Source organism: Heterodontus francisci, chromosome 15, assembly GCF_036365525.1.
Source record: "Heterodontus francisci isolate sHetFra1 chromosome 15, sHetFra1.hap1, whole genome shotgun sequence".
NCBI classification, from domain to species: Eukaryota; Metazoa; Chordata; class Chondrichthyes; order Heterodontiformes; family Heterodontidae; genus Heterodontus; species Heterodontus francisci.
The window spans coordinates 50,402,936-50,415,200 of NC_090385.1; the positions used below are offsets into that span (position 1 = coordinate 50,402,936).

At 41.3% G+C, this 12,265-nt stretch overlaps 1 protein-coding gene across 1 annotated transcript in view; it reads left to right on the forward strand.

The window, feature by feature from the left end:
• LOC137377417 (MORC family CW-type zinc finger protein 3-like) overlaps nucleotides 1–12,265 on the forward strand; it is a 120,989-nt gene that overhangs the window by 80,909 nt on the left and 27,815 nt on the right. The window contains exons 10-11 of the mRNA XM_068046997.1: nucleotides 10,507–10,706; nucleotides 11,309–12,197. Coding sequence (XP_067903098.1) covers nucleotides 10,507–10,706; nucleotides 11,309–12,197 — 1,089 coding nt within the window. The remainder of the gene's footprint in view (nucleotides 1–10,506; nucleotides 10,707–11,308; nucleotides 12,198–12,265) is intronic.

Sequence of the window (12,265 nt, forward strand, 5' to 3'; positions counted from 1 at the left end):
TCAAGCCAATTGATTCTGGCGGAACACAAAATAAGCATTGTTGAGCAAGTTGTATGTGAATAACAGCTGCTTGATGGCACCATTAATGACTCTTTCCATTGCGTTGTTGAAGATTGGGAAGAAGCTGGTTTGAATGAGCAACTTTCTGTGTTGTGAGCTAAATGCCAGTTTCATAGCTGCACTGGAACAGCTTGACTGGATGGCAGCTAATTCTAATGAACAGATGTTGAACACTACTGCTGAAATGTTGTCTCCACTCATAGCCTTCACTGTATCCGGTGTACTCAGCGACTACTTAATATCACATGGAGTGAACCAAATTAGCTGGACAGTGGTATCTATGGTATTGGACTCCTCAAAGAGGCTGAGTAGGCTCATGCACTCAACACTTTTGACTGAAGACACTTACAAAAACTTCAACTTTGTCTCTTGTGCACATGCTGAGCTCCACCATGACTAAGGCTGAGGATGCTTATAGAGACTCCTCCTCCTGTTGGTTTCTTAACTTGATGTCAGATTTCTTGGCTTTGATTTTTAGCATGCTACTTTTGGTGTATAGCATGCTCACAAGGTTGTCAGATCATTCTAAGATGCTACTCCTGAAACGTCCTTCTACATTTCCCATTGAATCAGGGTTCGTCTTCTGGCCTGCTGCTAATGGAGAAGTCAGGGGATGTGCCATGAAGTTACAGATTGTGGTGGTATACAATTCTTCTTCAGCTTCCAGTGGCCTGGACTGCCTCATGGATAACTGTTTTTTGGCTACTAAATTTATCCTTAGTCGTTGTACTGTTCAACACTATATGATGGAGTGTGTCTTTGTAACAAATGTGTAATGATTACCTCTACTATTATTACCCGGATTGATGTGTCTGACAGGTAGGTCGATGGCTTTCATCACCTGACACAAACCCAGTCTTGCAGCTAACTCCTTCAGGACTTGACTAGCTTGGTCAGTGGTAATGCTACACAGCCACTCTTGGTCCATGTGATAGTGTAGTCATTATGATATCAAACTAGCTACCAACAGGTACCTTGGCTGCTTCTGATATTGAATTCAATAAATATGGTAATTTGTGATAATGTTTGGGTTATCATTAAAAACTTAATTGATTCACTAATGTCCTTTAGAGAGGGGAATTTGCTAGTCCTACTTCGTCTGATTCAAGTAAACACTACATAGTTGACTTTATGTAGTCTAGCAAGTCACTCCGCTGTACAAACAATCATGGGGATGCAAAAAATTGAAGAAAAATATTGCATGGACCTATTGTAATGACCCAGCTATCCTACCAAGGTAAGAGTCGGGCAATCTCAGCTGACAGTCCTGCAAATGCCCTCCTCACTAACATCTGGGAACTGGTGCCTAAATTGGGAAAGCTGTCCGATAGACTAGTTAAGGAACAACCTGATCTCATGATACTCAGTCATACCTCTCAGCGCACATCCTAGATTCCTCCATCACCCTTCCTGGTTCTGGTTTGTCTCAAGAGCAAGGTAGATCCACCATAGTGCTGTAGTGAGGTGGTAATGGCCATGGGAATCTTAAAACATGACTTTGGACCCCATGAAGCATCATAGTTTCAGGTTACACAATAACAAGGAAATCTCCTGCTGATTACCTTTCTTCCTGCCCCCAGTTACCATTCGGTATTATTCCATTACACCATCACTTGGAGGAAGCACTGAAAGGAGTAAAGACACACAATTTATTTTGAGTCACCTCAATATTTCAACATGCCAGTAGATTTTACAAAACCTTCACGGATCTGGAAATGTTTTGTATCCTGTGCCCAACAGATGCCGCATACCCCATATGTCAGGTAGTCATTACAAACTAATCTGTTCTTACTGGGTGTATATCAAATTGCTCTACACACATCTGCTGGACATAATGCTAAAAATGTTACCACATAACTTCTGTCTGTAATGTATACTTGAATTATCTCCCTAAACCTCTTTGTCTATGCACTTTTCTTCCCTCCTTTAAGACCCTCCTTAAAACTCTGCTAATATCTTTTGGATCGGTATCAGTTTTTGTCTGATTATATTTCTGTGAAGTCCCTTGGGATGTTTCCTATGTTAACGGCAATTTTTAAATACAAGTTGATCTGTTATTGTTGAATTACAAAGGAATGTATGTATAAAATAAGTAGTACTTAATTGCGAGGCTGATGTAGAAAAACAATCATCTTCAGAGTTCTCAAGTAGCTTTGTTTTAACTCTGCTTGTATAGTTCCTCAAGCACAGTACCAGTAGCCTCGTGCTCCATACTGCACAAAAGCCACACAGCTGTTAATAAGAATAAAAGAACCTTCATTTAGTTGCATATTTCTTGCTCTTTTTTTTTTATATTTCAAAAACTGTTTGTGTTCTGATTTTGGAAATACTTGTGCTCAGCCTTTGAGGACTACGTGGCAGCAACTTTTGAAGTACAATTTCTGTTATAAAACGGAGACAAAAAGGAAATCTTTGAACAAAATCAAGTAAAGTACAGAACAACAAATTAGTTTATTTTTAATCAGTTACATTTTGAATGATTGCTGTGTAAGTCCTCAAATGCTAACAGACTTCTCTTTTGCTGTATTTTCTCCCTTCCCTCCTACCTCTTTTCTTACATACAAGTTTGTAAATTACTCTTCTCCTTTGTACTTCTGTCTTTCTCCCTGCATTCCTTTTTTCCAGTCAATTTTACCTCCTTTTCAGTGTTTTTCTCTCACTCACTCATTTGTCATTGTTTTTCTAAATTCCTTGTGATTTCTCCTTTTCACTTGTTAAACCCTAGCATTTTGAATTTACAGGCAATTTTAGAGAGGTGTCCTGCCCCTTTCCTCCCGTTTGGAGTTTTCAGCCCAGTTTTCGCTCAAGATGCTTTGCCACTTAAAAGGTCTGCTTTCAGTTCTGAACTTCGAGTCCACACTCCACACTGTGAATCACTGTCTGGGAACAATGGTGAAGTTAATCTCTTCAGAATGGCTCTATCATTCCTCCTTTAGTCTCCTTTACTCACTCACGCCATTAACAACCCTTGGCTATGCTACTGCTGCCTTGCATGTTTGGAGAGAACCTTTCCCTGACTGTCGGAGATTCCTAACCACTGTGGCATGCCTAATGAAGTCTTTGCATTAAGAATGTTACCACATTTTCTACCAAAAAGCTTTCTTACCGCTCCCCATGTAGCTAAGATGTGAATGAACAATGAGGAAAATAATGAAATGTAATTTGTTCATTCCACCACGGAACGGTTGCTGTTGTTTGCTGCTTGCCTATAGAACTACAAAAAAACAATCTTTTACCAAGGCAATGTTCAGGTGGATTACAACTTGATTCTGGTTTTATTTTTGTTTTAGTTCCCATATCAAGCATGTGAGACTGTTTCTTTTCAATGCACATTGATTGTGCTTTGGATGGTAATTTAGAATGAATCAAAATCAACATAGAATAAGGTATGACTGCACTGTCAGTTAATGCAGATTAGAGAACAACATGTAGTGTCCTCATTGACTTAAAGGCATTACTCACTGTGGTACTTGACCATACAGAATATCCCAGTTTCAATCTCTGTTCTATATGGAGTTAACTGATCTTTGCCAAGGAAGCAATTGGGGTGCAAGGAATGCCCTCAGTGCCCATAGGCCTGGGAGGAGAAAAATTAGCCGTGGTCCCTGCATCTCACCAGTCAGTGACTTCGTGTTGAAAAGTGCATATAATTATGTATATAGCTGTTCAATGAGGACAGAATTGAGCTTGGCTGGGACAAATTTGCTTGCGGGGCAATTTACTAGTGCTATTGGGGCAGGTTTAAACTAACTTGTCAGGGGTGTGGGAACCAGGAGATAATACAAGAGAGGAACCCCAGGGTGCACAAAAAATTGGAAGAGACAGGCAGCACTAGCGTAGGAAAGAGCAAAGTACTAGGTGGGGTCAGAGTGAGAGTGTTAGTACTAGAGGAGTGGTTCCGTATACGAGGAATGCAGACAGGATTACAATGCACGTGTGTAAATGCACAAATTGTGGTGAATAAAGTTGGTGAGCTACAAGCACAAATAGCAGTATGGGAATATGATATAGTGGCAATAACGGAAACGTCGCTTAAAAATGACAAGGACTAGGTGCTTAATATACAAGGATATAAAGTGTTCAGAAAAGATAGAGAAGGGAAAAAGGGAGGTGGGGTAGCAGTCCTGATGAGGGAAGATATTGCAATGCTGGAAAGGAAGGATGCTCTTAAAGGGGCAAGGACAGAATCCATTCCTAGAGTTGAAGAATAAAAAGGGTATATCACGCTAGTAGGGGTATCCTATAGGCCTCCAAATAGTGAGAGAGAGATAGAGGAGCAAAATCTGCTGGAAAATCTCAGAGATGTGCAAGAACTATAGAATGGTGATATTGGGGGACTTTAATTACCCAAATATCAATTGGGATAATTTTTGAGTAAAGGGTAAGGAGGGGGAGGAATTCCTCAAATGTGTTCAGGAGAGCTTCCTTGATCAGTATATTCTCAGCCCAACTAGAAAGGAGATATTGTTAGATCTTGTGCTGGGAAATGAAGTGGGCCAAGTGAACCAAGTGTCTATGGGGGGAAGCAGTTGGGTAAGAGTGATCATCGTATCATAAGATTTAAACTGGTAATGCAGAAAAGCAAAGAAGAAAATAAGGTTGAATGTCTAGATTGGAAGAAGGCTAATTTCAACACGATGAGAAGGAATCTAGTCAAGGTAGAATGGAACCAAAGACTGACAGTAAGAGCTGTATTGGAACAGTGGGTTTTCTTTAAGGAAGAGATGTTTCAGTTACAGACTAGGAACATTCCAACAAGGGCAAATGGTAGGGAAACCAAGAACAGGGCTCCTTGGTTGATGAGGGAGAAAGAGATGATGATGATGAAACAAAAAAAAGGTGAGTAATGTATGTCAGGTGAACTCATCAAGTGAGAACCAGGCCATATACAATAACTTGTGAGGAGAGGTGAAGAGGAAAATAAGACTGTCAAAGAGAGAATATGAAAATAGAATGGCAGTCAACATAAAAGGGAACCCAAAAACCTTCCACCAGCATCTAAGTAGTAAGGGTAGTAAGAGGAGGAGTGGGGTCTATTAGGGACAGAGGGGGTAATAAATGCTTAGAGGTGCAGGGCAAGGCAAATATACTTAATGAGTACTTTTTATCAGTTTTCATTAAGGAAATGGAAGCTGCCAAAATATCGGTATTGTTGACAGAGTAGAGGCAATGAATAGGATAAAAATTGAGAGGGGGAGGTACTAAAAGGCTGGCTATGCTTAGGATTGATAAGTCATCAGGTCCGGATGGCTTGCATCCCAGGTTGCTAAAGGAAGTGAGGATGGAGATAGCGGAAGGGCTTGCCGTAATCTTGCAATCTTCCCTAGATATGAGGAGGTGCCAGAGGATTGGAGAGGCTGTAAGGACAGTCCGAGCAACTACAGGCCAGTTAGTTTAATATCAGTGGTGGGTAAAGTTTTGGAAACAATCAGCGAAAACATCAATGGATACTTAGAGAGGTTCGAGTTAATTAAGGATAGCCAGCACAGATTTGTCGAAGGCAGATCATGCTTGACTAATCTAATTGAATTCTTTGATGAAGTAACAGAGAAGGTTGATGATGGAAATGTGGTGGATGTTGTTTATATGGATTTTAAGATAGCATTTGATGAGGTACCACATAAAGGCTGGTTAACAAAATTGAGGCTCATGGAATAGGAGGGTCAGTGTCCACTTGGATAAACAATTGGCTTAAGGACAGAAAACAGTGAATCAATATAAATGTTGCTATTCAGACTGGAGGATGGTAGACAGTGGTGTTTCCCAAGGGTCAGTCCTGGACCATTGCTTTTTTTGCTATATATAACTGACTTGGATATTGGAATACAGAGTAGAAACTCAAAATTTGCTGATGACACCAAACTTGGAAGTGAGGCAAACAGTGAGGATGATATGAACTGCCTGCAACATGACATAGATAGGCTAGCAGAATGGCAGATGGAATTTAACAATGACAAGTGTGAGGTGATGCATTTTGGCAGAAGGAATAGGAAGAGACAATATAAACTAAATGTCACAGTTCTAAAAAGTGTGCAGGAACAGAAGGACCTCGGGGATGCATGTGCATCGATCTTTGAAGGTGGTGGAAGATATTGAGAGAGTGGTTAGTACAGCATATGGGATCTTGGACTTTATAGATAGAGGCATTGAGTACAAAAGCAAGGAAATTATGCTGAACCTTTATAAAGCCCTGGTTATGCCCCAACTGGAGTATTGTGTCCAGTTCTGGTCACCACACTTTAGGAAGGATGTGAGGGCCCTTGAGAGGGTACAGAGGAGATTTACTAGAATGGCTCCTGGGATGGAGGATTTTGGTTACAAGGTTAGGTTGAAAAAGCTTTGTTTGTTCTCCTTAGAACAGAGGATATTCAGGGGAGATTTTATAGAAGTGTACAAGATTAGGACAGGCTTAAATAAGTTAGACAAGAAAAACTGTTCCCATTAACAAATGGTACAAGGACTAGGGTACACAGATTGAATGTTTTGGGCAAAAGATGCAGGGGGAACATGAGAAAACACTTTTTATGCATCAAGTGGTAATGACCTGGAACTTGCTGCCCACAAGGGCGGTCGAAGTGGAGATAATTCATGATTTTAAGAGGAAGTTGAATAGCCACCTGAGAGAAATAGACTTGTCGGGCTATGGGGATCAAGCCGGGGATTGGGACTGATTGCATAGCTCCGTGAAGAGCTGGCATGGACTCGATGGGTCGAATGGTCTTGTGTGCACCTCACACTTAAATTGCTTGCTAATACGGTCTCCATACCGTAACAAAGATTCAGTGCCTTGTAACTGTAAATGCCCCACAGTGCATTATTGTACATCGTCAGTAAAGACATATGTTCCCAACTTGGGTCAGCCTGAAATTATGCAAAAACGCCTGGAACAAAATTGGAATAAAGTGGTTTGGATACCTGCGAAGAGACACTCTTTTCTCTTTTCTGGTGAGCAAATCTATTGTTTTTCTGTATGGCAGCGGGATTATAATTAGCTATATTCCAAGCTGGCTGGAGTGTTGGAGGATGTTAGAATTGGAACTGTATTAGCTGTGAAACCATCACCTATCTCCTCCTGTGCTTCTTGTGCCCTCGCCCCCAACCCCCACAAACTTCCAGTTATAACAATTTTCATTCGCGAAACACTTTGATAGTTAAATTTTCAGATTTAATTGTTGGTCTGTAGAAATGAAGCACAATGGGGTTAATTTTACCTAACCCACTCTGGGGAAAACTGATGGAATCAGGTCAAATGTAAGGTTTGCATGCAGCCCAATTTTACACTCCATTGTCGTCAATGGAGAGTAAAGTGGGACAGGATGTAAAACCAGCATTTGACTCAATCCCATAAGTTTTCTACAGGGCGGGTTAGGTCAAAATTACTTCTGGGGTTTTTGTTATCACCACGTGTCTTTGTTCCTGGCAGCCAAATTAGGAGATTTTTAGTGCATTAAAATTACTGTTAGGTTGAGGTAAAGTGGAGGCACATTGCTCCCTGAACTTAGCATTGAGTTGGAATCTCACAGTCATTGCCTTTGGTTAACCTGTGTAGTGTTAGTATTTGAAGAAAATTCTGTGATTGATTGAATGCTTGTTCTCTTCTCTAATAACATCTCAGTGCCTCAGTTAAAGGCTGTTGTTCATCACAGGTAGGTGTCATTCACAAATTCTGCATTTCTTCACATTTTTGTTTTCAAGCGTGCTGTAGATTGACAGACTGAAGAAGGAAATAGATATATTATTTTAGATTGTGCGATGTAATTATGTTACAAAATTGTTAATTGAATTACAACAAATGTCCTATGGATGCTATGTTGGTGCAAGACTGAGTGAAATGTTATATAAAAAAATTGTTCCACATTGGCAATAATTTATGCAGGTAGTACCAACTGAGTTTCAGACTTAGAATACACATGGAGGTGTTAAATTTCCCTAGCATAATCATGTTGAATTTCTTTGCACTTTTTACCTCTGTCATTACCCTGTTTATAGGTCAACAAGTATGCTAAAATAGCACCCAAAGGAGTTTTGCAAGTACATTAAGCTGTGCCCTACCAAAGGAAATTAAACTCCATCATTTTTAATGAACCTCCAAGGACTGGTAGAATTTCTGCACCTGGTGCAGAAAATAACACAGATTTGCATGTTTTTGCTTGTTTCTTCAAATTATACATTAGCATCATTGTCCGGGATTTTATGAGGCTCTCGGAGGTGGGGGTGGAGGGTGGTTGGTGCGGGGTGTGAAGAGGGCCCGGCGCCTAGCAATCTTCCCGGGGGCAATATAGGCCAACAATGGCCTTCCCACCCAGAGGTCAATTGAGGCCCTTAAGTGGCCTATTAAGGACCTCTTCGCACTGCCGCTGAGATCTTACTAGTGGTGGGGGTGGGGGGAGCTCCACTACACAGGGAGGATGCCTGGACACCTTGCAAAATGAGGTGCCCTCCCTGCGGGCTTGGGGGGGGGGCGGTGGGGGGGAGAGCTGGCCCTCCTTCATGGGCAATTTGTGGCCAACAGAGAGTCCCCACTGGGAACAACTTTACACCCCGGGAACCCCTCCCCCTGGAATGCAGGACCACGCCCACCCCTCGCCAGGGCCTTCCGGACTGGCCCCAGCACCCTGCCTCACCGACCTCTGTTCCAGATTTCTAGCACTGGACCTGGTTCCAAGGCCTCTGCAGTACCGGTACTGGCCACTAGTCCCAGTGGCACTGCCGATACTGCTGAGCTTCCGGCCCTCTGATTGGCCGACAGCTGTTTGAGACAGGATCCCCATCCTTTTCAAGACTTTAAAGGGATGGGGATGCCGCCTACTGAAATGTTGATTTAAAAAGACCGGAGGTTCGCTCAGGGTGGGTGGAGGGGGCACGGAAAGGCAGAGGTGGGCTGCCCCCACCTTTTCGGCCTGGTGCCGGGAGCCCTGCCTCCAGCACAAAATCCAGCCCATTGTCTGGATTTAAACTTTGCTTATTTTGTTTCCTTATGTATAGTACACCAGCATGTACTAGAAAATTAAATTTAAACAGAACTAAAATCCTTTTTTGTAACTACCCCCCATACCCTGTGTGGAGTTTGCAAGTTCTCCCTGTGTCTGCGTGGGTTTTCTCCGGGTGCTCCGGTTTCCTCCCACAAGCCAAAAGACTTGCAGGTTGGTAGGTAAATTGGCCATTATAAATTGTCACTAGTATAGGTAGGTGGTAGGGAAATATAGGGACAGGTGGGGATGTTTGGTAGGAATATGGGATTAGTGTAGGATTAGTATAAATGGGTGGTTGATGGTCGGCACAGACTTGGTGGGCCGAAGGGCCTGTTTCAGTGCTGTATCTCTAATCTAAAAAAAAACCCTGCCACCCTAAACCTTTAAAAGAATCCTTCAGTTTTCAAAGAGTTATAGGTGCTTCCATCCCCTCACAGATCTTCCTGCTGTGTCTGGCTCAGATGGGTAAATGTACCATGTGAGGTGGAGCATCCATACAGAACTGGAAGATCCCAGGTTCATTTGCTCCTTCTAGGGGTGGTATGTTGAGTCGCAGCGTTCCTGGGCTACAAATGTAAAGGAAATGGTAATCCATTCCTGATCACTTATGCTGGAAAATGCACGAATAAACATGTGAACAAAAGCAGGCTCAACTGTGATCTTGCCATGTTCAGTTTGTCGTCTAATACGTTGTTACACATGAAGAATAGCCACTTGAATGGGGTACCAGAATGCAACTGGTATCTTTGCAAGAGTCAGCACCAGGACATTTTATTCTTACACTCAGCGTAAAAGTATATTATGACAGTGTAAATATCGTGCGTGTTTCTATTCTTTTAAGATTTGGAATCCATACTTGTCTTAGCTGGAGCAAAGAAACTGGGCGAGGTCTGTGCTGTGGTTTTTGGAATGTCAGGTGAACTATTTACAGCAATCAATCAAATGCTAGTTTTTGAAGAGGTACATTACAACCTTTGAATTTCTGAGGGCAGCTTTTACTGATGGATTAATTAGACCCCAGTAAAATAAAACCTGTTTAGGGCCTTTGAACATGCTTTTAGTTCACTAACATCTCTTAAGTGACCCATAGAGAAGAATTACTCTGATTATAATGTGTAGATGCAAATGAAATATGTTAATGAAAATTTCTTTTGATTCATATATTTCTAGTAAAATTGTAAATGTACCCTTTTTGAATGAGTTTACAATTTGCTAGAAATACTGTGCTTTACTTTTTAATGTCACTGCATATTGTAATCTAAATTCTTTATCCTTAAAAGCCACATAGTTAAGTCTAGTGATTTGGCTGCTGTAGTGTGACCAGTATTTAGTTGCAGGTCTCTAGAAGAGAAAACAATATCTGGAGCTAGTGTAGCTGCCCACAGCACACTTGTTCAGCTATGAAATTGTATTTTTTTCCACAGATTCTGAAATTTTTGTTTGCTTTCTGTATTTTTTATGGTTACCTGGGCAGCAGCAGTCCCAGTTGGCATCTATAAGGCAGAGAAAAGGTCACTTGGAAACAGGAGAAAGTGAGGAAGAGAGAGAGGAACAGGAAGAAGAAGAAGGAGGCTGCAGAACAAGATCATGCTCCACCAGTCTCAGCACAGCATCTGGCTATTCAGACAATGTGAACGAAGAACGCATTGTATCTTCCAGCCTTGGACTGAGCAGGTTGATGATTTGGTGTTGCATCTTTTTCTGGCATTATATGTTTTTTGGTATAAGTTACAGGAACCATTTCAGAATGTTTCGTTAAAAACAAAAGAGTATTAATTACACCATACAAGTTGTTTTGAAAAATATTTGAGGCTCCCTGATGACATGGTTGGTAAAAGCAAGCTGAGCCACTCTGGATGAATTCCCTGTTTTTGTTGCAGAAACCCCAGAAAAATGGTGCAACCAATTGTTGCTCCATTTTTCCAGTGTTTCAACAGTTCTTTTACCAAAGCTGCTGTGGATAAGCAGAATAATCCCCGTGGAATTCACCCCTGTATGTTTGGGTTCATCTACGAACAAATGATTGCTTGTTTAAGATATCAGAGTGCAGCTGTGCCACATGGAACAGTACACCAGCATGAATCAGCAGCTTTAATAGAAAACTTGAAAGAAGTATGTCAGTATGGTGTCCCGGTGAAAACTACCTTGCCAGTGACACCCACATCCCATGAATGAATACAAAAAAGTCTCAGATAAATTCTAACAAACTTTAAGCAATGACTGGTATATGAATTGTTATGGAATAACTTATGTGATTTTTATTTTCCTCCCCATAGTAACAAACGAAAACAGAGTCCAAAAAATAAGAGCTGGAATAAAAAGCGCTTTAAAGAAATAGCAGGAAGATTAGACATTCCAGATACTCCTGATACAGCCCAATCAATAGAATATGAAATGGTGAATTCTACCAGAGAAAGACAAGTCAACAGCAGCGATGATGACCTCATCATCATAGATGATGGGGGTATACAAGGACTTAAAGACAGCATTACTAAGCAAAGCACCAAGCAGGAAAAAAACGAACCAATGGACATCCCTAGCCTCACTGAGGATACTTATGACAATAACATAGTTAAGGAGAATGGTTCTAACAATGTTGGACCAGTTAATCATGTTTCTGCAGAAAAAGTACTTATTTCAGAAGGAACACAGACCAATAAACTTACTGTTATAAAGAAAATTGAAATAAGTCCCAGTGGCACCAGTGAGTCCACAAACTCCCATTCTAATGTGGGATCTCAAGGAGATGTTTTAACAAACACAGTTCATGAGATTGATCTAAATACAACAAAGAAGTATACTGCAGCCACTGTACACTTTCTGGAGAAGCAACTGGATCATGCAAGGAACTTATTAGATGAAACAACCACAGAAAGAGATTGCTATAGAAAGGAAAATGAAGACCAGGCCATCACAATAGAGCAAATAACGAAACAGCTGATGGAGTACCAAGGAAAGGAAAGACAGCAACAAGTTAAACCTGCACCAAGACCTAGAATAATGGAAAACCTGGAGGCTGTTGGGCCTGAAGGCTGGAGCCTCAAGGAGATGAGTGCATATTACAAGAAAATAGTGCAAGAACGTGATGCCTTGGCCCAGCAGTTAGAAGATGCAGTAAAGAGGATGGAAAACTGTTCATCAGAAAGAAATCAGTTGAAAGAACAGGTAAGTATTTGCTCAGTTTGAGACGAGAATAACTGAAATGGAACATCAGAATGAGGAACTATTTTCTT